Raw genomic sequence first — 27,775 nt, forward strand, 5'->3', positions numbered from 1 at the left:
GCTGAAGGAGCTTTGCATTTCCTAGGAACTCCTCAGTTTCATGCCATCTGCAGTTATAAAGCCCACTCTTAGTCTTTCCCTTTCCCTTCCTATTTTTTTTTTTTTAAGTGAAAATAAGATGAAAGAGATCATAGTTCAGCCTCGAATGGTGCTGAGTTTTGCAATCCACCCATAAATAACTTGAGGAATGACTCCCTGCATGCATCATTTATTATGAGTTACTGGTAGGACAGAAAAAGCAAGTGCTGTGCACAGTCATATTTGTGACTTTGTTAAATCATACATAGCTATGACCTTTGGTTTCTGTTAGTCTTACCTGTTTTATCTGAAGGATCAGTGTTATTTTACTATGTCTTTTTGTAGGATAGGAAAAGAAGCTATACAATTTTCTTTTTTTTCCATAGATTTGAACTTCAAAGCTGTAAGCTAACACTGTTCCAGTACCACATGTATATAGCTTGTTTGGCTTGTATTTTTTCAGATGCATCCTGAAAATAAGAAGTCGTCTTACTTGATTTTATATTCTCTTGTTCAAGAAAGCCAGACCTCAGTTCGCTGCCATATAAAGTTCCTCTGCTTTTCATAGCAGAACAGCAGTGTCAGTTTCCCAGAGTGACTTCCAAAGCAGCTGAAGCTACCAGTGTTATGGACTACCACAGTTTTTCAGACCATCAGCTGCAGTCACCTTCACATCCTGGATCTGCATTCAAAGGATGCTGACACATCCTTGTTAACACAGATAATGGCCTCTGTCTTCACTTATTGCATCCTGGGGTCATTAATTTAAGCACTTCATAAAGCATAAATGTTGCTGCTAAGGCAAAAGAGCAGAGGGGGAGATGAATTCTCCTTGATAAAGAAGGAATATATGCAAGAGGTTTGGGGACAAGGAATGATTTAAACTAACAACAGTATTCGAGTGGATGGATGCAAAAAGCAGCTCTTTAATTTTTAAACTTGCACAGAAATAACTGAGACAGATGAGCCTAAGAAATATTTTGGAAAACGTCACTTTGCAAACCTTGTAGATTGCTTAAATGTTTATTAAAATAGACCGAAAGCCAAAATTCTCTGGTTAAGATAAATACTTTGTCTTTGCTAAGTAACAATATTTGTGAACAAAACATAAAACTATAATTTTCATGTGTCAAACATAGTAACATTTAAGATTAAATGCTAAAGTCAGACAGGGCTTTTTTTTTTACTATCTTCCTATTTACAAGCTTCTCATTAAGATCATTTACCTCACATTAGCTATTAAAATGACGAACATTTTAAAAGTTTTCTCCATGACTAAAATAAAAATAACAGAAATGTCCTTTTACCATAGCTTAACAAAAACCAGAACCATATTTTTGTTATCTAGGAGAACATACTGTTATAAATACAGCTGTTTTTCATCTGCAATTATATAAACAATAAACATGCTGCCATTCACAAGGATTTTAATAGATTATTATATATAAGCAATATTACGATCTAGTGGAGGATGGCATGAGTTTTCTTCCTTCATTTTTATTGTACTTATTCAGGACCCTTGTCTTCATCTGAAAAATGTGGAACAGACTTCTTTGCTACAACATTGTCCAATCGCTGCCCTTGCAGATATGGGTTCACACTCTGAAAAAAAAATTAAATTATTTACACTTATTAGAAGCAGGGAAATGCAGAAAAGGTAATGAGGAATAATGGATGTATAAATATATTTCTTATCTGTCAAATACTTACAGACCAAAAAAAGGAGAAAATCTATAGTCAGTCCTTGCTTTTTTTTCCTAGTACTTCTGTGTATATGAGAATTTACTGTATAATACTGTGTGTGTGTGTGTGTGTATATATATATATGTATGAGAATCCACTGTAAGAATAACCGTTGCCTACACCACAGTGCAGGCAAGTGGAGGAGGCCTGTCCTGAGTGTCAAACAGGCTGCGCTAACGCTGTCCTTGTGCTCTGCTCCTCCTTTTGCAGGTCAAGAAAAAGGTAGCAGGTCTACTCTCCTTGCCCTCAGGGCAGGACAAAACTCATTGAGAGCATACAGGTACACTTCAGCTTAAATCACTGCTCCCTGGTGGGCCTCAAGCTGGGAGGAAATATAGTTACCACAGCAGCTTTGACTGATGTCTCTTCTTCAGCTCATCTCCTCACTGGGAAACCCATTCTTGCTTCCTTTCTTGATGCAGAGATTAAAAAAAAAGAAAAAAAAAATGCTGGCCCAGAAGCAGAGCCAAGCGAGGCCTTGGCGTAGAAAATGGCCTCATACCACTGCCAGAAGGAGGGAATGCTGGAAAGAAGATCCTTGGCAAGGGTCTGCCTTCACTTTGCGCCATGTAAGCAGCCCAATGTGAGACTGAAGATGAACAGACCTTGTCTTATACTGTTTGGACATCATGGTCATGTAGAAAGCCTCTGCTTGAATTTTGTCTATGCAGATGAAATAAAATGTGCTAACTGTATTCTCAAGTATCAAGTCATTTTGCAGAACTCAAAAATAAACTGAAGTATTATTTATACCGACTGTATCTGCATAAACAAAATTCAAATATATGTTCTATTCTTTACAGATATAGACAAAAAATTTAGTGCTGCTTTTTGATGACAATAAAAATTATTTGCCTTTCCAACGATAAACTTTGGAGGAACACAATTTTTCCAGTATTGCCTGATTTTCATCATGCTGCTGCAGCATGGAAATTACTTTTCCTGAGATGTTTCTTTTACTAAAACCTGTGAGTTCATAATAAGGCATTATATGTATGTGTGCTAATAAATGCACAAAATATTTATTTTCAAAAAATTATCTGTCAGAGCGGGAAAAGTTTTGGGATTTGTCTCTATTTGTGCCAAAGCTCTTGGGTTTGTCTGTTTTTGGAGAAGAGATCATTAATGCTTGATCAGAGCACAGAGCAGCCCTTTTGCTTTGTTGTATTGTTTCTGAATGCTCTGCTTGCTACAAGTGAAAACAGAAAAATAGTAAGAACCAGAAATGAATGTGGAAAAATCTTTGAACATAAAACTAACACTAATTTAATGCTCTAAATTGTTAAAAATAAGACACATGTAAATGATTTGTTTGTGTTTGCTAAAAGAAGTTCTGTTTAATGTTAATTTAGTGAAATTCAGCTATTGCATAAACTTCTAGGAATTATTTGAAGATTCTTAGGAAGATTAATTGGTCTTTTTTTGGACTGGTACTCGCTAGCTACTTTTTGAAATAAAGTAGAAGAGAATGAGAATACATTAAAAAAACGAATCCCCAGCAGAAAAAAGAGAACGCAAAATATAATGCATAAATTCTGGCTGATATGGCTAAATTTTTTTTAATTCCATACAGCTGTGCTGAACTCAAAGCAGTGGGGTTCGTGAGTACCTTTGTGCATAGCTCCAAGCCCACACCAATGTAACTCTGTTGTTACAGAACTGTCAGACATTGAGGACCCTAGCTTATGGATTGGAGCATGCTTGAGCCCAGTTTCAGCAAAGGGAGAATCGCTGATTAAATTACAAGTTGCTGGGGGCTGCCCATCTGTTGATGCAGTGAAAATTCCAAATTGTTCATTGGATCATAAGTAACCATTACAGTATTGCTCTCAAAATAATAGAGAAATGTTTGCAATGATAATAAATTTACATCTAAATGATACGCCTGGGCTAAGAAAATAAATTTGCTGCAAAGCAAGAAGCTGAAGGTTCATCTCCTAAATTCTGGGCTGTCCCTGGCTGCAAGGCTATCATGTCTCTTCAGCCATTATTCCTTTTTTATCTATCTGATTACACCAGTCAGCTTGCAAACAAAAAAATATGTCTTTTTCTTGTGCCTGTGTTGCACTTATTACACTGTTTTAATGAGCAGCAAATATTCCTATTTCAAGAATAAATTCTACTTCAGACTTAAAATAAGGTGTCCGCACTTTTTCTCTTAACAAACTTGAAAATTAATTAAGCGTAAGCAGGAGGCAGACACTGAGCTGAAGGTAGATCACTAACTTACGATCAAACCATGTCTATTACCAGTGAGAATTCAGCCCATCCCTTTCTGGCAAAAACTTTACTTTTGAGAGTTAAACAAACTGAACAAACAAATAAATAAATAAATCACCTTCCCTTGAACTTCAACTATTTTAACTCAATTTGACTTAATTTGCAGTTTAAACTGTGCTGTCATATTTTACAAAGCTACTTTTTGACAGAGAGTTAGACTTTGTAATGTAAAGTCCTGTTTTCTTTTTGTGAAAAATTCACCAGCAGCAAAACTAAAGACTCTGCGGGAAAGGGATTGCTTGATAAAGGACAGACTGACACTGCTGAAAAAAGAAAGAGAGAATGCAGTGGTGTGAACAGTGCAAAAAGTCTCCGAAGGATTCACCTCATCCTTCCTTGTGCTGGGGCTGGCGAGGTGAGGAATGCTCTCCTCCTGCTCTAACCAGCAAGTGGGACATGGAGCTGGGAATTTAACGCTGAGCTGTGTCACGGTGTGCAAGGTAATGGAATGACATTGGCTTACGAGCCAATTCTGCTGCTATTCACAACCAAAAGAATATTGAAATGCACGGGAAGAGGTGATTAATTTTGCCAATATTTTTAATAGGAAACTCTTTTTTTTGGTTTTAACGAAACTTAAAGAATTTCAAGTGGGTTTATGCAATCAGAATCTCTACAAATAATACAAAGTTTGTGAACAAATGCTTTGAATTGAAGCGTGGCTTCTGAACACAATGTGCTATGTAGAAAACTACCTCTTGCACTCCATGGGCAGTCATGGAGCTGCTGCAGCAGTTTATTACAGAAACTTCCTGACTTTACAACTACCTGAGGTGTAATGCAGACACATTAGACTAACTTCATTTCAACGGTATGTTTTTATCCTTATTTGCACTCTAGAAGATAAAGGAGCTATAAATTATTCTGATAGTTACCCTCTTTCTTCTTTTTGGACCACCGTTAATCTTCTCAAAGAGTAAATTCTTGCTCTGGAAGAGGAGAAAAATGTAGCCATCAAATTCATTTCATTCTTCTAAAATACTGCTCTTGCTATTAAATACTTGTGAAAGTATTTAAGTTCACTTGGCATGTGAACTTTTCAGAAGCAAGTTTAGATGGGTGCATAGTTTTACGGGAAAGATAAATATATCCAAAATGTTAGCAGGAAAACTCGAATAAAACACTTGCAGTTCTTCAGGAGCAGTCAAGCTCATCAACGATTGCAAAGCTGCAGTTTGCTACTGTGCTGCACTGTATCTTTGTTTGTGCTTAGCAAATAAGGATGATAAGTACGTGCTCAAATAATGACATAGATTGGAAGTTCCACATCATACAGTATAAATACATATATATATATTTAAATATATAATATTTATTTTATATTAATAAATAAATATATATATTTAAAAGAAAAAAAAAGAATAAAAAAGATAAGTAAGAGGAGAGGGATAGGGAGAGGGAGTGCTGTCTCTGGTACATTTTTCTTTACACTTGAGGTGACAAGCACAGAAGCAAAAATACTTCCCTTTTACAAGGGATTTTCTAATTCATTTTTAAAATTGCATTCAGTGTCATTCCTACTGTTTTGTTGTCTTTGCTTATTCTTTTCCAGATATCAACACTTTCCAGAACAAAGTTCTGCTGAAATGAGTTCTGCGCCAACTCTTCCTTTGTTTAAGTAGTGCCCTCAATAAAGTTTAAAAAAACCATTTGGTCCATAACATTTTTAATGGCAAACCTTTTAAAAACTGCCAAAAACATCTTGGCAGAAAGGAAAGTTATGATGATGAGAAAAAAAAACACACACAAAACCCCTTTGACCATGGTTTATAAGAACGCATCCACATATTGTTATATTTCATACAAGTAGTGAATTCTAATAAAGTCCGGAATAACACACACATGCTCAACACATTTTGTTTCAATTGTGTATCATGCAGAAAAACAAAACAAGCCTAACCTGAAAATGGAAGGAGAGAAAAGTTACATGTATAAAAGCTGAACACTGTATAAACAGGACCATTAATTCTGTTATAAACAACTGACCTAATGTTGATTATATAAATAGAAAGTGTAATTCTAGCACAAGACAAATTCACCAAACACTTCTACCCTCTGCACAAGCTTGATATGAGAAAAAACAAACATTTTCAAGTGTTACAATGAAATCTGCCAAAATTGTCTGTTTTGTACTTCTTGTGTTCATTAAACCCAAAATTCGCGAGGCCTATCTCTTGCCCAACCTAAATTATTTTATCTCAACTGTGCCAAAAAGGAACAGAGATGAAGTTGGCCAAGGGAGACATTCTTGGCTAGTCATGTGTGCAAACTTGCTTAGGGAAAACGTAAATTTAACATTTAAAAAATGTAACATTTAAAAAAACAAACCAAACAAACAACAACTACAAAAAAAAAGAAACCAACACAGACGTGTAAACTATTTTCTGTAGAAACCCAAGCACCACTGAATCCCCTCTTCATAAACTATTTGAATTTATACTTTTAACGAGAGGAAAAATATTGTTGCTGAAATAAGTAGACTACCTAAGTTAATGTTCCTGTTACTCCAGAAAATTCCTTATAATTGAAGTGTTCCTGCTCAAGATGATGATATTGACCTTGTCTGCCTGGGAATGTGCTAAAATTCTCCTACTTTTCAGCATTACGTGTCGTGCAAAGAAAATGGGCTTATAGAGCACAGTCAACGAGTGTGAATGAATGGCATGTCACAATTCTAGAAACACATCCCACTGCATAACAGACTCAATTTGCCTGTGAAGGGCTCCCCTTCACATCTTTCACCTGGAACCCAGAGGGAGTGAAGGCACAGATCTCCTGGAGCTGGAGACAAAGCTCAGCTGGAGACAAGCTGCATGGCCAGCAAGGAAATGTGACTTCAGGAGCATGGAAGAGATCTCCTGTCATCTTTTAGGGCTTCAGAGCTGCAGGAACAACCATGGCACAAGGAACCAATGCTTTGTTCTTACTCCTGGAGCTTCCTGTGCATCTCCTAGGTACTTGGAGGTGGGCATTTAAGGAAGAGAGCTCAAGAGTTAAAATGCTTGCAAGCAGTGCCAGAAAGATCAACCCTTTGATCCTTCTGAGGTCAGGGAAACTTGCTTAGGTCAGTAACAATCAGCAACTCTGAAATCTGGGCTTGCACAATTATTAAGCAAAAGTGAAAAGGGAAATTGCATTAGCAAGGCTGCATGCTTTCAGAAGCACTTTTTTGTTCCCATATCAGCCAATGTGCAGCCCATCAGGAATATCAAGCATGACAATTTATATCTCCAGTCAGTCACTCCACTGAACTTGACAATGTGTATCTACTGTCTGAAATTGAAGGGGGGGCACCAAATTCACTGTAGCCCCCTAAATAATCACCGCTCCCAGCCAGATATTTTAAAATGTCAGTTAGCAAAGCAGATGCACTTAACATTGCTCATTGCAACTGAAGCTGGAATAAAATGAAATCTGTGAGTGACTACTTTCAGGATTTCAGTAAAATTAGGAAGCCAGAGATGGCAGCTTCTTTTAACAAGGAGTTCAATTTGTTGCCTGTTTTTATCCCTGCTTCCTATTCGCCTCTCTTTGTGTTGGCCCAGTTCCCTTCTCTGCAGCTGATAAGCACAACTGGCATTATTTCTACCCTGAGACTGAAATTTCATCCACTGCTTCAGTAGAAAGAAGTGTTGTTGAAAAATACTGTTGCTTTTAATTTCCTATTTGTACCGATACTGGTGTCAGAAAATACAGCTGAACTTCCTTCCTCTTTTTAACCCCTACATGTGGTACTGGTTAGCACTTGGGGGTTCAAAACCTCATTTGTATATAAGTTATGTACTTGTATTGTAAATACAAGTATCTTCATGAAAATATTTCTGGGTGCCAAGAACACTTCTTCAAACCACTCAAAAAGTCAAGCTGCAAAATACAAAAAAGGCAGACCCAAATGGACAATACCTGCCTCCTACACAAAAATGTCTGAAGTGATGGGAAAAAAAAGTTCTTTAGCCTGAAATCTCAGAAATGGTTTTTGCACACTGGAGTCATACCCCATCTTACTGTTCCCACTATGTCTACACAAGAAGGATAAAAAAGGGTCTTCTCTATGTGAGGGGAAAGGAGGGAAGCGTGTAAGCTGTGTATCTTGCCCTATCAACAGATCCTGTTCCCAGACTCCCAGAGGGGAAAACATTGATACACAGAAAATTCCACCAGACAGAAGGATTCTTCCTGTATCTTTCCTCTCCCTACCCAGTGTACATTTATCATGATTTGTGTATTAATAACTTCATATGTATTAGCAAATATTTACACATGATGGTTGGCATCTGAATGGAATCGCACGTTGCTACACAAGACAGCTTCTAAGCTTATTTACCATTGTGAAATACATTACACTGAATATTGCAGTGGTCCACCAGCTTTGCAAACCACCGGAGTTGGTCATCAAATGAAACCTTTATAATAGCTGATTTTTATAGCGCTTTTCTGCAATTATTATTCCAGAGAGGGAAGAATAACCAAAACAGCCATAAAATCACTATCACTGTATTTCCTAATCTTTCTAACATGCAGTGATATCCAAGGAGGAGGCAGCTGGGGCAATACTCATGGAGCTCGTCAGAACATTTACTCATGTACATTACCAGCTGTTTCATCTCTAATCAAAAAGATCTGGGCTTGGCTCCACTATAGCTAGATATGATTACTGCTTGGGACCTAACGCTCTTTTTTTAATCCATGTGTGAGTAGTTTTTTCCCTGAATTAGCAGTGATGGATGGAGAAATGAAAAAAAAGGCCAATGTTCACTAGTGATTACTTATCATTTGTTAAAAATATAGGTTGCTGATGACAATGCAGTACGTACACTGATTCTGAAATCATGCTGCAGGCCAAAGATCTGCAGAAGTGTTTTTATAGTCTTCAAAATGGCATTATGAAACTAAATTACTTTTGAATAATAAGAAAACTAACAGCATTATCTGGCATAAATAATAAAGTTCACCATCTGGTGTTTTTAAAATGAAAACCTTTGATGGTAATTACTTAGAACACAATGAAGGTTCCAAAATTTGGATTTTTGGCATGATTCTCTCTAGAAATTTAGCACTCACATAAGTAATTAAGGCTATAAATCTTACACTGGTTCGATCGTGAATGATGAATCATTGTCTCACAATTACAGCAGAAGAAGAGACTGCCAAACTTGTATATTTATCGATACATGCTTAGAAAACACTGGCTTAGGGCAATCTTAAGAAACGTGCTGTAATAATGCATAATGAGATTTCGTGATTTGCTCTAGAAGCATAAATTATGATCATTGTTATTGTTTTCCTGGCGCCCGAAGATGGATTTGGGATTGGACATTCAACTGATGTAATCTAAGATTAAGAGGCAGAGCTCTCTTTGGAGCCTCTAGCCTGCAGAAATAGTCTAGCTGGAATTATTAAAGTATTGTATGTGTAGAGCGAGAGTTTTGCCCTCAGTGTAGCACATAACGCATAAAGTAGGTTTTCAATGAAATCCAGTAACACAGCTCTGGGAAAGGCCACTGATGCTCCACTTAATCCAACAGCAGCGGAAGGGGAAGTTGCAGCTGGGTAGCAATGTTGGGGGTATGGAGCAGACCTAGGGACCCACTGCTATACCAGGGCTGCTCCAGCCCAGTGTGTGTCAGGCTCTCACGGGGGCCCCACTATGTTTTGAAACCTCATGCTAAAATCTGCACTGAGTTTGGTTACAGCACAGTGCAGTTCGAAATGTGGTTTGCTACATTTACCACGCACATACATAGTTGTCATGCTTTGGGACATAATGACAGAATGATTTCTATTTTCTGCTTCCATGGGCTTCTCATCAATCCTTCTTCCTAGCCTCTATTTCTGTATTTTTAAGGGCCAGTTCATCTTTCTGAGAAGCTTCCTTCAGGGTGACAGATCTACCAGCAACGAGCCCATTACGCTCCCTGTGAATCCTGGTATCCCATGGAGCAAAGCCCAGGGCCACACGTGGCAGACCCACTAAGAGACAAGTACTCACCCACTTGCCAGTGTTGGGATAGTTGTGCTCTGGATCGAAGAGGTGCTGGTGCAGCTGGTACTCCCTGCTGAACTCCGCGGTGTCTGGGGTGTTCTCTAGGCACCCATCATCCACTGCAAAAGCACATTAGAAAGCACAGAGTGTTGTGTTTAGTGGTTTTGAAATACTGTGCCACTTTTAGCGATAAACTTCTTAAATGTGGTTTTGCAGTTTAAAAGAAAAAAATCTAAGCAACTGGACAACTGGAAAGTACCTATTTTTGTTGTTTGTTTCTCTGTTTCTTTTGAAAAGAGTTTGTCAGGATGTACATAAATCTTTTTTAAAGAATACAACTTAATGTAACACTAAAACTAAACAATCTTATTTTCCAAGTTCTCCTCCCTCCTTTTCGTTTCTCTTTTAAATCAGTGATTGACATTAATTTTACATAGAACTGCATGTTCTGCTGATTTGGATGGGATCCTATTTTCATTTTTTAAGCCCACAGGAGGTGATAGAAATTGTTTAGGCAATACTTTTGAATTTCATGGTGAAATGAGTCTGTAAGAAAAGGCAGTTTCCTGCACTAAGTAGCTCTTGGTAGAGCTCCATTTCTGGCTTGCTATTTTGTTGAAAATGGCTGAGAATTGTTTACATGTTGTAAGTTCCCTTTAAGAAACATGATGTAGCAGAAGTTGTATGCCCCAGACATTTCTGCAGATCAGTAGCGAACACGGTGAGTGCAGAAACCTCCATTATCACAATGAATGATTTTGCAGACAGTGTCACATCAAGGATAATAACCTCTTAAAAACTCTTCTTATGGACTATTTACCATTTAAGCAACTTTTCAGGAAGTTGAGGCCAGACCAGCCCTTTGTGCAGAGCCTGCTTGTGGGGCTCCATTCCTACTGCCAGCATCAAGTGCTTGCAGCCCCAACAGCTCCCAGCCATGGCCAAGCAGATCCTAGCACTCAGAGCATTTTGTGGGGCAGCCAAACTGCTGCATCTGCAGGCACAGACCTTCCAGAGGGGATCATCCCTTCTGTCCCTGTGTGATCATCTAATAAAAATCTTGCAGAGGGACTGTTTTTCCCTTGGATATGGGAAATAGACAAGGCTTGACTTAAAAATGAATTAATGTAATCCTCTAAGGTTTATTCTAAATCCAGTGGATTCTCCCCTCTCTTTTCTCCTTAGGAAGAAAAAAAAACATCACCAGTAAGAAACAGGGCAAAAGTAAACACGAAGGCTAACTAACCCTGAAACCACTATAGTTTAATAGTTTCTTAAAAATTATGTCAATCTTAGAAGGGACAGGGTTAACCCAACAGAGAAGAAGGTGACAACAGAAACATGGATTATCTCCTCACGGTGTGGTGTCTATGCCTTTGTGTCTTCTACCCAAAGAGCAGCTGGACATGTGTCTGCCCTCTGTGACTGCTAATCAAAAAGTCTTCAAGCCCAAGTGCTTGAGGCTTATGTATTCCTGCTGTGGAATGTGCATGTGTAGACAGTGACTGGAAAAATTGTTTTCCATTAAGCAAATCCACAGACCTGATTGAGGAAGGCCTCCGGTAATTTGTATGCATAATACAGTTTTAACAGTCACCACTTGAATTTCCATTTAAGGCTCTGAAAAACATTTTACTCTAATCCTAGCAGATGCTATCTTCACCCACAGCGTACCTATGGCAGAGTTTATCTATCTGCACAGACTGCACTTCTCAAGGAATTCCTCCTGTGCTCAGGTCTGACTGTACTGTTCTGAATAACAACTTTTATTTCACCTGAGAAAGAAAAATTGAAGGGATTTTCAAGTAATTTCTCTGGAAGCCATGCTTTTATTATTATTATTATTTTTAATCTGGTCACTAATACAGGTTGGATGGGCAAGCAAAAAATGTTCTTTATCTAAGAAGCATATTACTGTGTGTGAGGAAACCTAAAAACCATCATTTGCAACCTGTCAGACAACAGCTACAGTGAGCAAATGGAAGATGATGTGTTCCTTCAGAAAAGACACAGTCATATCACCAAATGGGCTGTAATAGAAGCCAGTGAGGAAAACTATTTGATTTTTTAGTATTTTTGAATGAAATGTAAAAACACTGTTTGAAAAACTTCCCATAACTTTTTTTTTAAATCAATTCTAAGCTAGTTAGAACAGTTTTAACAAAAATACAGCCAACTGTTCTGCATTATCCAAGGAACATAAATGAAGACTAAACAGAAAAGATTTTGAAAAGATCTCTTAGCTCACAAATAAAAAATGAGAGACAAAAAAGAAGTGCTCATTCCCATTCCCCATTCCAGCCAATGGGCGTTTTACTACTACTTTCAGTACTGGAAATCATTCCTTGGCTCAAATAACAGGAAAAAGATCCATTTCCTTAGGGTATGTCTATATCATGCACACAAAGTGCTGTTTCTAGGTCCTTGAGCACTAGCCACTGAGGATGCACCCAGCCTCGAGGTGCGGCAGGGACCCACAAGTGACCCAGGTACTGCACCGTGATCACCTTCCGCTGCTCTGCACAGCTCACTCACTGGTAATGAGTTGGGGTACGGCCACACAGTGCTCCAATTCTTGGCGCAGATGCACCCTCAGTGAGCTATAAAGCCATGTGGATGGGAGCCAAGGTATCTTAAATATTGACTCATGGTCTGGGTTGGAGATCAGGGCAGACAGTTTCATTCCTCTTGGCACAATGAAAGTCTCTAAAATAAGGGTAAACCTCATCTGTACAGAACGATAACTTTTTTCAGGATCCAGCCTAAAAATGAACTCTCTCAGGAACAAGATGTTGTCATAAATCTCACCATCTTTTCTCCAAGGTCAAGCTGATTTCTTTCCCCATACCTTTTCTAGCAGTCATATATCAGTGCAGGAGGTGCACATATTAAAAGAAATCTCATCTGGAACACCTGAGTGCTCTACAGGTCTGTTCCTGGCATACAGAATGAAAGGAAACACCCACTGGTGATAAGAGTCGTGCTGCTTAGTATATCACTAGGAAGCCCAGCAGCACAGCCCGTACAGAAGTGTCATGGCAGAATTACCTGTTTTCCCAATAGGACAGGGGTTTGGAGGGTTGGGATAGCCTTGATCTTCACTGAAATCCTTTGGTATATTATCTCCTGTCAGTTCAGCCACGATGTTTGGGATATTGCCGTAAGGACCCAGGTGCTGGAGACCCTCATGTGCACCACCTAGCGAAGATTTGTACACAGTTGTTTTACAAGATGAAAAGCATAAGACTAATTAAAAAAAAAAAATTTAAATGGAGACAGATCCTAGTTTAAGTTTCAAAACTGTTTTTGATACATTGGCCATGATTTAAATCAGATGACTTCGGTAATGAGAATTGAAGCTAGGAAACAAAGTCAGCCGCTTATTATAAACCTCATTTTCTCAATTTTTAAACTATGCAAGTTATAGGTAAGTAAATGCAAAGAAAAAGGAACATGAGACAATAACAGAAATTAAAATGTTTACTTCACAATCATCCTCACTCACTGATGATGTTATGGTTCAGTGCCGCAAGTAGTAAATGAAGAAGATACAGTAAGACAGCATTGTGCCAAGTTAATGACACTGTAAAAAAAAATGGGTCCATGCATACAGCCTAGAAATACCTTAGTAAATTCAGTCGTGGGAAGGAATCTAGGATACTGTACCAAATTTGGTTGTATACACTCATAAAGAAATATTTTAACATTGAAGCACCTATTGAGTGCAAATTTGAGTTTCCTGGTGAAAAGAGATGTATCCAAACACACCTACACTGCAGTCATTTTGGTGCCTTTGGCACCTTTTCTTAACAGGTGAGTTATGCGTTTATATTTGCCCTGTGGGACTCGGGCACCATGCAAGGTCACTGCAGCAATGTGCCACGCTGTGGCAGTGCAGCAGATCACCATAACCCCGCAGGGCAGGGGAAGGAGAGGTGCTGCCTGCTCCTGGGCAAACACAATGCAACCAGTGTCACACAACTAATGGGAACAGAGAAGGCAGAGTGGCTCTCCTTCCACCCATGCACCTCAGCCTGCACTCCTCCACTGTGACTTCCACAAGGGGTCTGGGAAGCAAGCTCAGGCCAATCTCTCTTTATTCCTTTCTACAATTACTCATGTGCTCAAAGTTGTTGCTTTCTGTGCACACATTACTGGTCGAATGTATCTAAGTTGAAGCCCAGCTGCTTGAGAAGTTTTCTAAATGCTATTGTAGAGCATTCTTTTGAATTTTAGACAAATGAAAACTTAGTTTCAAGTATGAGCTTATGCTCTGCCACAAAACAGATGCCACAAAACAGATGCCACACACGCTGCAACAACAGCTAATGTGGCTATTGAGAACTGAGACAGCTGTGTAATGGCAGAGCAACACTTTGTACGACTCTAGATAGGGAAAGGTAGAAACTCACAGCCCCCTGATAGACTCCACTAACAATGAATTTGTAGAAGAAAAGGAAGAAAAGGAATTTGTACAATGGGAAAATGTGAATTAAAAAGTGCAGATAAAATAGGGTAACTAGCACGATCACTGTCTGATCACTATAAAATCTTATTTTCAATTTATATAACTTTCATAGATCCAAAAGGTAGGAACAAAGCTTCTCAAAATGCATCTCCTCCAGAAAAACTCAAGCATTCCTGCCCTGAGTCAGAAATAAATACTACCTGCATAAACGGTATCCTATATGCAGCTAAGCATTGAAAGCTAAAACTTTGCCTTTCAGAAACTGCTAACTTGAGGTAGTCTTAAGAAATTTCACCTCCATTTCTACACTGAGAAGTACTAGTTCTGTCAAGCTGTTTGGAGATTGCAAATGACCAATTGGAAGTTGGCATTGTAGTACCAGTTAGTATATAAGCATATGTCTTTCAATTTTATTTGCCTATTTTTTCCCTTTAAATACAAGTTTCTTATTCTGTAATGCAGTGTTGAAAGTAAGTTTTACACAAACATATATGTAGTCCTGTTAAAACTGTTTGCAACTGTGTTATATGAGGTTTTCCCTTATAGCTGACCACAACACCTGGCACTAAAGCCAGAAAATTGTTATACATGCTATGACTTTATTATACATTTACAGTGTATAACCAACACAAAGATGATGCTTGTAAGAATTGTATAGTTTCACAGTCATGCTATGGTTATGCATTAAAAATTGTATAACATACATGTAATCTAATGTCACTCAAACATGTACTGTACAGCACAAAATTTTTCTTTTGTACTGAGCTCCCTCACATGAAGATTGATTGCATATCTGTACTTAAAAGCATCAGATTATGATTCTGCTGTAAACGAGAGAACCACATAATCAATACGTGTTTGAACATCCTGTATACAATGTGGTTCGCTACGGGACAATCCATCAGATGCAAGCGTATCTACCCTTGCATGTGGTGCAGACCTCTTGGCACCAAAGCTCCATCCATAAAGAAAACAGAGGTACTTAGCAGGCTCCAGTGTGCTGTATATACATGCAAGTTTAAACTGACTGCCAAGAATCCCTTTGACTGAGTGCAAAACAATCTTTTTATATTAATATAAAGGATTGTTTCCTTTAGGTCTAAATGTTCAGGATCATTTAAGGGTTTTTCCTTTCTTTCCGAAAGAACTGGAGACAATAGCACCTGCTCTGGTGCCATAATTTAGCACACTTGAATGATTTAATAGTGCTAGTGAAGCTCATTCCTCATTAACTGTGATAAATAGCACACTAAGTCAAGACTGCGATAATAAAAATGAAATGCTATGAATATACCAAATGGGAGTATAATGTATGGTAATGCACAAGCTGCATTAATTTGGGTATTGTGATGTTACTGATCTGAAGAAACATATCAGAATTAAACACACGGCAGCTAACAAGTCAAAACATTGTAATACAGACATATACACTGCCATGTAAAAAATAGCACGAGATGGCTCTCTTGAACTGGGACCAAACCTTGAGGCAGAGACTGAAGGAAAAAGACAAGAAGACTAAATATTGAGGAACTTTTTGTAATTCCCTGTCCAAGTGCAGCATGAGAGACACCACTGTTGAACTGTTTGAAACCAGACTAGAGAAACCAGAGGAATCATACAAAGAACACTCCTGTAATGAGAAAGAGCAGACTGGAGAGGCCTATGTTTTTCTCATCTCTGCTTACTTCTCATATGAACTGGCTTTTGTGCACACCATATTAGCAAAAAAAAAAAAAAGACAACCCGCTCCCTTTCATGCTTGTGATGTTTCTGAAAGCATGTGATTATTTTAGTTCCCTACAGGATAATCTAGAAGTTTAGATCTTTTAGACTGAGGTCTGTATTGTCATAACTCAGCTTTGAATTTCATTTAAAAGATATACATACACGTAGCCATCTTCTGATATTGGTCGTGAACTGTTGCAGAGTGAAGAAGTAAAAATGGATCAATACATCCCTGCATTCGTGCAATTCTGGAGACCTCTTTGATTATCTCACCAACTGCCAGTGTCATCTCCATTGGAGATACTTAGAATGACTGAAAATCTCAAATGCCTTCCTTTTAAGCTCATTTCTCTGTAGCAGCAGTACTATTCATGTGTATGGGAGGACAATACACTCTTGGAAGGAAAGGAGAAAGAAATAAAGGGGAAAAGGAAAGGAGTAAGAAGTCTCCTGCCAGTATTAAATACTTTCCCTGATGAAACAGATCTGATGGAAAAGCAAAAGTTCTGGTTGCTGCTACCTCTACTAGTGGCACAAAAAACAACTGATCAAATCCGTTCTCAGAAGCAGTCCTTCACATTGAATACAAACAGCCAGCCCTGCTCTCTGAAAGAGCCATTTTAACAAAGCCAGAGTATGAGTTTTCAAAAAATGTAAAATGATTAAAGAACATTTCAAGAGAAATAATGGGGCATGCTTCCTTTTCAGTCTGACTAGAACAGTTTCCTGCGTTACTGTATAGAAAAAGTTACCCCATTTACGAATGCAGAAAACAGCATTGGTTTGGCCAATCAGCATAGGAAAACAAAATATAACTGACTTTGAGTGGCAATTGTGAGTAAACATATCCAAGGTACCAAATTAAGACTTTTTATTAGCAGAGTAATGCACACTGTCCTAGTTTTCACTTTTTGCTCTTAAACATCCATTTAGGAAAAGATTCCTGAAGTAGCCAAGCCCTCCCCAGATGCATGGGGAAGCATTCCCGAGTGAGAAGTGCTCCTCTTACCGTCTTGATCTGCACGAGCTCCAAGAACTGTGAGCTGCAAGGGAGGACTGCCATACCTTCTCCCCTTGCACGAGGCTCTCGTGGGCTATTAGGAGATGAAGCATGCAAAACCTGCCTGACACGTCCAACCTTTTGCCATTTTTCCTCCCACAGTGGTAAGTATGGGAAATGATAGATAATGAAATGTATTGCTGGAGAGGAATTCCTCACATGGGGAGACTCCTGGCAGCTATTTGCAGCCGCCTTGCGTTTCACTAGGTGTGCAAAGCAAACTGACCTGCCCAAGAACTCCAGCAGAGAGCATCCCAGCTTTGTTATTTCTCAGCTGTGAGTTAATTAGTGAAATTTTTAAAGGTGTTAAATAGAAATACAATATCATCTTTGCTACTGTGCAAAATGTTTTGCTAATCTAGACTATTAATTCTTATTACTGGTAAAATCTTCAGAACCTTTTCCAATGAGTCCTCTCTGATCCAGAAATAGTTAATTTTCCTTCTGTTAGCTCTCCATTCCATCCTGCACTTTTGATATGAACCACTCTGTCTACTCTCCCTGTGTCACTGTGTCATTCAAAAGAGACGTCTAATACCTAATCAAAGGTAAATTTGCCAGTGTGCTTTCTGATGCTCTTGTATCTTAAAATCAGACACCAGCCACTAACTTCCTTTTCTTTTCTTTTATTAACTGCAAGACCTCCCACCATTTAATCTGGTTAATTCAAACTATCAAAAAAATCCTAAATGCAAAAAAAAGCAAGCAACACATTTTCATTTTCTTTACCCTTTCCAACATCACCAAAAGCTTTAAAGCCCCCAGTGCTATTTTCCCCTACATCTTCAGCTAGTGTCATCCAAGAGAGTCCCACTCTTTGTTGCTGAGACTTATTAAGGTCAGAAAATGAGAAGCAAAGAAGAAATTGTAAACGATCACATTTTCTCTATTCCAGAAAAGCTGCTAAATTAAAGAACAGGTAGAAGAGCTCGCACAGGAGAATCACGAATGGAAAAACGCAAGCCTAGCCAGCTTCCCTACTCATTCAAGAGCGTGCGTGAGGAAACCCAAGAAAACTACAACTGCACTCAGACAAGTATCCTGAATTCCAGAGTCAGCTTCTCCTCTCCCTAATGGTACAAAAATATTTATAACTATAAAGATTGTTCTTTCTTTTCTCTGCAAAGGAACACATTTCTTTCAATGTCTTTTCTAAAGCTTTAAACACACACATCACACAATTTCTGATCTCATTTCCAGTGAATGATTCACTTTTATCCCATATTTTAATTACAAACAGTACAAATAATTAATATATGAAATGCTTTTATTGTGAAATAGTTGGGACAAAGCAACGCCCATGCCTCTCTCACAAAGAATTTATAACAGTAGCTTATATGCCATTATTAGTCATTATTCAAATTGCAAAGACAATACAAATATCCAGCTGCTCACTTGTTGACAGAGCGCAAAAGAAATCTTAGGTCTCCTTCAGCTGAGCAGTCCTGTAATGGTGATATTAATTTGCCCCGCACCCTGAGCAGAAAGCTTTCTCACTTCACCATGTAGATAAGCTCCTATTTATATGAAGTGCGACCTGCAGCAGCAGGTAGCCCTAGCCACACTGGCTTCCAGCTTCTGTGCATCATTAGCAGGGCCATGTAGGAGTTTGTCCAGGAAGCAGCACACACCTGCACCTGGCATAGAGTGATCTTGCCAAGAACCTTGTGAGGAACACGTGACTTTACGAAACAGAGAGGAAGCAGATGGCCTAATTTATCTCATGAGGTACAGGATGCTATTTCTTTCCTATGAATGCAGTTGTGCCAAATAAAGACCAGAGGCACTTTATTTACTGGCACTGATGTTGGCCCTGTGAGATGTCCAAAAGATCCCTCACTGCCAACCTACCCAGGCACTGGCACCCAATGGAGTCACCAGAGGTAGGAGCAGGCCAAATACTGCTCTCCAGCACTGTGATAGGGACTTGAGTCAGGCAACCTGCTGCATTTGTGCAACCCTGTGGGAGGAACTGGCTTCTTTCAACCACTTGCCCAGTGGCCGGGAACATTCCACCCCTTGTTCATTCCCTAAGCAGCTGTGAGGGCACTGCTGAAAGCATGCACAATGGGAAGCACAAGGAGAATAGTTTTGGAAACCCCTGGAGCATGCCAGAGATCCTATCTGCTGCACACTGCACCACAACAAAGGAAAGCAAGAATCTCCCCTTTGTCCAGAAGTTTATAATATCTTTTCATAGAACTAAATAAATAAAGGAATCTTTTCTTACTGCAAGTTAATTTAAAATCCAAATGGGAGCGGGGGAAATGCACACGATGTGAGAACAATTACAAAAAGGTATAAATCCTAATAAATGCACCCAAAGACTTGTGTTATTCATGAGAAAGAACAAGCAGGGAAAAATATTAGTATACAAGAACTCATCATAATTTAGCTAATCTTCAGTGACAGATTTTTAAACACTTCTGGGCATTTTTCATTAATACATAAGATTTTGTAATCTTGTGTTAAATTTTCTGCCAACACAAGAAAACAGTGTACTGCAAAGCATCAGATAACACAGAAGCTATAATTTTTCATTTTCTCAGATTTGTTATCTCTCTTATCAGTTAATCTCCTCCTATCCACGTGTAAAATACATAATTTTCTGTATAACCATTTGTCCAATTGCATTCTAATTGATTAATTAACTTTGGGTACCTGAAATCTACCTCAGTTCCCACAGACCTGCCACCTGCCTTTCCCCCAGAAGGTCCCATCTCAACCTGCTTTGTCTTTTGGAATTACCTTCTGAAGATGGATTTGCAACCCACAGCAGAACTCTGTACCACACAGCAGCAGGTCACAAAGTCAACGTGAGGTTCCGAGAGCTGAGGTCGCTTTATCTTCTTGGTTATCCAGAACCGGGATGGGTAGTGACACCCATACTCCCTCCTGTCACCATGATACTGTGGGGCAAACTTTCTAACTCTTTAATAAAATAAAGAACAAATAAATCACCTGACTCATTTTTCTCCTGTTTACGAATTTACAGCTATAATCCATTTCATATGCAATTTCTTTGTAGAACTCTGTTGCATTGCTTGCTCAGATGAAGAAAACACACTCTAAAGCACCGCTATCATTTGGCTCCTAACTTTTAAATACAGAATTAGCATTCCACGCTGCTTCTCTTGGGGTGTGCACCACAGCCCGATATCTTATTTCTGGCTATATTTGACATCATAATTCTAGAAGTAAAATGCAAAGAAAATCGTAAGTAATAAAGCCTGTACAAATTAGTATAAAAAAAGCTTTACCATTTTCACTTTACATTACAAATCCAAGATGCCCATATTAAATTTTGAAGTAATATTTGCTGGATGTTTTCAATAATATGAAAACGGAACAACTACAAATCCCTGAGGGCAGGGACTTGTGGAGAGATGCTGAGGATCAATTTTTTTTGTTCGGTGTCAGACCCATAACGCACTGTTTGATGAAGCTCTTGTGTGCTTCAGCAGAAGACGACCCACTGTGAATGTAACTTTATGATGAACTGCAACAGGACTTTCTCTATAGAACAGATACAACAATCCAAATCCCGAGCTATTGTGTGGTCCCTTTGCACCAAACTGACACCGCAAAATAGCCCCAAAGCAGCCTACTGGCTGTGGGAGGTCTGCCCTAGTGCAGTGGCACTGAGCCAGCCCAGTGATGCCACTGCTACCCTGGCTGCTGGCATGGGGGGTGCAAACAGAGCATGGAGAATGCAGCCATAATTTGGCCATGTGCATTGATAGAGTGCTCACACGTCACTGCCTGTGCATATTTCTCCCCATCACCCAAGGAAACACAAATGCATAGGGGTACAAGCACAGCACACAGCAGCCAAAAAGCAAGTATGTTGTGGTCAGCCGTTCCTGCATTAGTTTCACAAAGTGCCTTCACCAGCAAAAGCTTGGGTAGCTCTCTGGTGAGAAAATTGCAGTGTCCTCCTGGGAAGTGAGTGACTTGTAGGTGCACTGCAGGGCAGACAGTAAGGCAAGCAAGCAATATCCCTTTTAATTTTCGTATTAGGAAAATGTAAACTGAATAGAAGTTATTAACATCTGTGAGTATTCTGCATGATTTTTCAGAAAGCATATTTCATGCAAAGTGCCATTTGCACAGAGTCTGTACCGTCAGTTCTTAGTAAAAATATTAAGGTAATGGTTCTTAGAGTTTCATCATCTCAATCAGGCAAACGCTAACTCCCTTTTTTTTTTCCTTCTTTTTTTCTGAAACAAAAACAAGCATATATTTCCCTTCAAAATAGCTAAACAAAAGTCTTCCTTTTCTCAGTTGCTATAGGCAGTCTCTGCAAGAGAGTAAAGAGCTCTGTGTTCCCAAAGAGACATCATATTTTCATATTCGTACAAAAGATCAGGATTTAGGAGACATTATTGAATGCTTTCATTGAGGTTTACGGTATCATGACTCTTTCGCTCTTCACATTTCTAAGAAATAAAACCAAAACTACAGAATTGAACCAAAACCAACAACAAAAAAAATCAACAGAGAGGCAATGAAAGTGTAAGTAGAAAATATTTGCCACACTAAAAGACTTCTCTTACCATTTCGAAGTGCTACAAACTGCCCGAGCTGGACTCCTGGTGCCCCCGTGTGTTTAAGTGAGATGTTAATGCTTCGCTGCTGTCAGAGCCCTGACATTAGAGTCGCACATACGTTCACCTTTCTATCCCTTCTGCCCCCCGACAAAATGGCAACATTCATAAGCACACAAGGAAACAAAAGAAAACAGCGTGGTCTCTTGCTCTATAAACTCCCTGCCTGGCAGAAAAAAAAAAGCTTCATTTTTTGAAATGCTGAAGGCATCAATTTTATTCTTCGATGTTAACAGAGATGCAGCCCTGTTATTCTCAATAGGAAATCTGAATGCAGCATAGCGTTACTCATGCAGTACTTTAGTTTAAAAAAAAAAAAATAGTAACCACGGAAACACAGTTACTCATTAAATAACAGCTTGATTTTCCAGATTTGGATTTTCTCCACTTCTCTATGCAGCACTGCTCAGCCTCTGCCATGCTATTTCTAATCAGATAAAGTAACAAAGAGAGAGAGAGTATTACTGTAGAAATGACAGCAGTTAGCGTGGGGTTGCTGTGTTTAGGAACTGGAGCATGTTCAAAAAGTAAATCTACTGAGTGGTCACCGAATTTGGGTGGTTCACAGTAATTTCCTGGTAGATTAAACTCTCTGTCAGGCACCTGCAATGCTCTACTCCCATCTCAGCATATTGGCCTGAGATAACAGGGAAGTGGACAAATGCAAATGGAAAAAGAAAGAGGCTTGTGTACAAGGGGAAATGGTTTCCAGCTGAAAGACAAGATTTACACTGGATATAACGAAGAAGTTTTCACAGTAAAGGTGGTGAGGCACTGGAACAGGCAGCCCAGAAACGTGGTGAATGCCTCATCCCTGGAAACATTCAAGGTCAGGCTGGATGGGGCTCTGAGCAATCTGACCTAGCTATGGGTGTCCCTGTTCATTGCAGTGAGGTTGGACTAGAGGACCTTTAAGGGTCCCTTCAAACTCAAACAATTCTATAATTCTATGTATTTATAGACTTCAATATAAGAAATGACAGTAAATTCTCTTTTTAATTAACAAGTTGTATATTGCTGCTTTTTTTGTTTGTTGCTTTTTCGGTTGTTTGGTTTGGTTTTGTCCATCAGGAAGAAAACTATCTGCTCATTCTGGAAAGAGAAGGCATAGATAAATTCATTTTCTGAAACTTGTACATTTCTACATCTCCTAGCTATCCTTGGTGCTCAGCAAGTTTGTGACTGTGTTGACTACTGCCAAGTCAGCCCTAAACTTTTTTAGGAGGAAAAAAGACCATATATAGTTCCTTAAAACCACCAAAAAACAGTGTTTCAAGTCAGAATATGATGATTAACATTGGAAAAAATGTAGATACCAGAAATGGAAAATGGGCATAATTAGGAAACCTGTTTATGAACTAACAGCAATAGCATTTTTATGGATAAAATTAAGCTCTTATTCAGCTGGAAAAGGTTATGATGATAATCACTCAGAAATTTGAAAACATTTCATTATAATAAGGCAGTTAGCATAAACTTGTCTATATTATGGCAGCTTAAATTTGTTTCCAAATTCCAAAGCTACACCACTTATTTTTTCTTGACAGCACCTCGTTTGCAAGAGTACACATGTAATCAGTGAAATGTTGGACTTTTGGAAATCTTTTGGAATCCTGGCTTTGCTGAAACTGATGGCATGCACACTTATCAACACAGCTGTGGGTGTACACTAGAGTTTGTGGTGCATTTTCTGACAAAAAAATTTTGTTAGGAAAAACATGTTCAGAACAATTTTCTGCAGTAACAATAAATTTATTAAATTGTGAGTGGCAAACTTTGTTTGCTTTTTTTTCCTGAGGTGCAAGATCTGGTCAAAATGAGAAACAGATGCAGTCTAGAGTAATCTGTGGGCTGATGGTGATGACACCGGCATGCGATGAGCCATGCTTTAGCTGTCCACACTGGCCACTGCAAACTGCGATCTGAAAAACGGATGGACGTCAACACTCTGGGCAGCTCAGAATTTCTCTCAGATAATACCACTTTCATACCCATTTCCACTACTTTCAGGCAAAAATTTCCAGTGAAGACAGCATCTCGTGAGAGTAGTTAGTGAATTACCATTTTGCTACGGATGATGTTCTTTATGAAAATCCTATTTTGCTATGAAATATTCCAGTCCCCGCCTCTCCAACTCAAACTAAAGAGAAAACTTTCACTGACTTCTTTGGTTGAATTTATAGAACTTCTGACCTTCTCTTTCTTCCTTTCCCTACCTCTTAGTTTTCCTCCTATTATCTCGTAGATCTTTAAAAGCACTTGCATACGTTAGCCAATGAGGATCATGTTACTGCATTAGGGAAAGCCCACCTGCGTACCCCTAAGAACATGAACGGATGCCATCTAAAACCACATGCAGCTATCTCTTCCTTAGCTCAACCATAAATCGTTTACCATTGCTACATGTACTTCTGGAAATATTACTTACAGGGCCTTTCTCTGCCAATCAGACAATACCACTGCCAGCCAACACCAGCACTGCAGGCGCGGGCTTCATGGCTTCCACGTCTCGAAACTGCAGCTCGGGTTGTGTGCCACTGCTCAATTCTGGTCATTGTGTGCTGGCTGCAAGGCACCCGATGCACAAGTGAGCATCAGTCTCGTGGCTTTGGTGGATCAGTGGGCAGATGATGGGTCACAAATGCAGCTTTTCAGATACCACCTGTGTGACTATTTTGCATTTCTTGCAAAACCAGACTATTTTGGATCTCACCATACCATGCTGGAAGTTCTGTTTCCAAAGTAGAACCTAAAAGTCCAACCCACTCTGCAGTTTTCACTGAAACTATGCAAAAACAAATATACAAAGAGGATAAAATAGAGTACTGTTAACTCTAAACTCTTTCTTAAGGTAACAGTTAACTAGAATTTTGTTCTCTACCAGTGATTTTTTGTTGGATTAGTTGTTCAATAATGCACAGTCTATATTTAAAAAGCAACTCACAGTGAATATTTACTGAATTATATGCACCTTTTAAAAAGGCAAGATAAGAAAATATAATGACAGATCATATTAACTTTATAACTGGAATTAACATTTCTGAAACATTCTGAATTGTTTTTTTTCTTCAGCTCCTAATCTGTTGTTTTAGCAGATAGCTCTACATACAGGCAGACTAAAACCACAAGAAGAAACCAACAAAAGGGCAAGTAGGTGCTATCTGAAAAACTTGTGGCAGAAGAACTGATGAAGAAAAGTGTTTGATGTGAAGGTTAGGTTTACATATCTGCTCCAATTTCTCTGCTTAAATATATATATATATATATATACACACACACACACGTTTGTTATCTACACATAGAAAAAAACTCAAGAGTCAGAGCCTTGCCATTTCTTATGCTTCTAAAGTGGAAAGGAACAGGAAAAGGGAAAGGAGAGAAAGAGAGAGATGGAAAGGAAATTTACCAGAATTTTACCAGAAACTGTTTCAACATTGTCAAAACTAATAGTCTGTTTCTCTACACATTAACCTTAATAAAGGAGGGAATAGCACAGACCAAATATTACTCTTTATCCTACTCTCTCTCTCATTTGAATCTGCAGAAAATCAGAAAGAGATGAAAGTTTATTTAGGTGTAGAGTGATCATGTAGAAATGCATATTCAAGTTCAATCTTCTCCTGAGCCTTCATTAGGGCAATTCTATCTCTTTGGTGAGGACAGCCGTTAGACCTTAATGCAAAGAAAAAACAGATGCAGACTTTCTACGAACTTCAAAACACTACATTTTGTGAGAGGCTTCATGTTGAGAAAGAGAAGGGCTGAGATTTTCTGCTGTTTGGATGTTCGCACGTTAATGACAATATTCTGAGTTGCATAACTTCAACATTTCTATAATCCCAAAGTAAGGGCCAGTTCATTACAATTCAAATAGCAATGCATTCTTTTGGTATTACCCTAATACCCTAACATTTGAGCCAGATGTTTCAGATGGTTTGCATATTTAGAAAAGACTGATTCCAAGGAAACTTTACACGCAGAAAGTGAGACCAGAACCGCTGGCCAAAACATTGAACCTGAGCCTGTTGCATTTATCACAGCAACACAGTCTTGAAGTACTATTGCTACATAGCAGGGAAATGGGCAGCTGTGTTCTTCCCTCTTCCTTCCCCCTCACAGTGCACCAGATCATCAGTGCTTCCCCTGATGCTATACAGACCTCTGGAGAATGTCCGATCCCCCCTCTGTAAGGTTTCTCCCTTTACCTTTCATGACATTGCAAATGTTTGTCTCCTCTGGTCCACAAATGTTTCAAAAAATCCATGAGATCTGGGGCCTATAGCTTACATTTGTTTCATGTGAAACATACGTGTGATATAGGTATATTCAATATTATGGAAGAATTTTGCAAATTGTGTTATTATGAGGTACAAGAGATCAATAATTTCCAAGATAACGTAGTTCTTTCTACAAAGCTTGTACATAGAAATCCACTGCTTCTTCAGCCCAAATCATTGCTTTAGGAAAGGTGAAAGATAGCCAATTCAAAAGCAGACACTGGACAACAGCAGGGTGCAGAAGCCTGTGATTTTAAGCTTGGGATATTCTGCATAGATACATCTGCAAAGCGCTAATTGTGTTTAAGGCATACCAAAAAATTCACCATAAGCAGAAGCCAGATACCTTCAATGCTCTGTGGGCCCACCAGGTTCATGGCCTGATGTGCTGGGTACTCCACACGGGGTCGGGCGATCCCCAGCTGTTCCATCACCCCGTGGAGCAGCCTCTGTATGTCGGCTTCAGAGACCCTGTCTGGAGTTCTGGTGCTGTGGCTGTAAGCCGAGGCCAACCCAAACAGCAACAGGAACGTTGTGGTACAAAGCAGGGTGCTTGCCATCCTGATAGCCAACTGCAGCCTGGGAAAAATAAAGGGATCCGATCAGAAGTGGTAGTGAAAACAAAGTGGGGAATAACTCTCCTCTTATTGCTACACATCACAGCTCGCTACCCCAGCTTCTAGAGTCAGCTGAAGGTCTGTGATGGACAAAGGGGAACAGTGAAGAGCTTGTTCCCTTCAGAAAAGAAAAAACAAAACAGTGAACTGCCCAAATCTATCTTTCTGTTCTGTGTTTCCCTGCAGTACTCATTGGGCAGCCACTGCAAACAAAATGGATCCACTGCTTCATTTAATGAAAATTGGTTTCCCCTTACATACGTGTTTGTTATGCTGTTTTATAAACCTCTGGGCTCAATATGAAGCTTTTTTCAGATGGGGGATGCTTCTCAAGCTGCATGCTTGCTCTGCCTGAAAAACCAAGCACTGGGAGCAGCAGAACAACCTCCATCATGGCTTTATTTCTGCCGTAAGACAAGAGGCTGCCTACTGCACATACATCACATTCCCACCTGAAGCAGAGAGGGTTCATTTGGTTCCCCTGAATGCCTTTGACTAAACAACTACAACATACAGCTTAATTAGACACACACAAAAAAAATTAAACTAATCACTATTTTCTCAGGTTGAATTTTATTCAGAGCATTTGGATCCCAATGCTCCGATTCCCATCACACTATTACAACGCCTATCTTCAATCTCTTCACCAAACAAAGACCCTCTCGTCCCCCTCCCCCCCACCTTTGGCCGCCCGATTTCCCCGCACCAGACGTCAGGATGCTCCACCGCCTCTCGCCGGGAGCCTTGCAATGACTTTGAGGCAAAAATGGCTGGGGAAAAAAAACAAAAAAAACACAAAACCCAACGCCGGCAATATTCCCCTCTCGCCTGCGCGGCCGCAGCGCAGCGCACATCCCCGACAGCCTCTGCAGGAGGCAGCTTCGCACAGCCCGAACCACCGTTTACCACCTAGAGAAAATTATCCGCTTTCTACACATTACCCGCGCTACGAGGCGGAGGGCAGCACGGCTCGCCGCTGCCGGCGAGGAGCCGAAGG

General features: G+C 39.4%; 1 protein-coding gene across 2 annotated transcripts; it reads right to left on the reverse strand.

Moving 5' to 3' along the window:
- Positions 1-1,206: 1,206 nt before the first annotated feature.
- LOC100543927 (neuroendocrine protein 7B2) lies at positions 1,207-27,775 on the reverse strand. Of its 2 annotated transcripts, none has more exons than XM_010711597.1 (6): positions 27,720-27,775; positions 26,508-26,740; positions 13,073-13,222; positions 10,031-10,143; positions 4,917-4,970; positions 1,207-1,620 (listed from the first exon to the last, which is right to left on the reverse strand). In XM_010711597.1, the coding sequence occupies exons 2-6, from the start codon at positions 26,719-26,721 to the stop codon at positions 1,525-1,527; spliced, it is 627 nt and encodes a 208-aa protein (XP_010709899.1). In that variant the 5' UTR covers positions 26,722-26,740; positions 27,720-27,775; the 3' UTR covers positions 1,207-1,524. The 2 variants fall into 2 exon arrangements, with proteins under 2 accessions (XP_010709899.1, XP_010709900.1); XM_010711598.3 differs by lacking the exon at positions 27,720-27,775 and adding an exon at positions 27,460-27,524.

Source organism: Meleagris gallopavo, chromosome 5, assembly GCF_000146605.3.
Source record: "Meleagris gallopavo isolate NT-WF06-2002-E0010 breed Aviagen turkey brand Nicholas breeding stock chromosome 5, Turkey_5.1, whole genome shotgun sequence".
Classification (NCBI taxonomy): domain Eukaryota; kingdom Metazoa; phylum Chordata; class Aves; order Galliformes; family Phasianidae; genus Meleagris; species Meleagris gallopavo.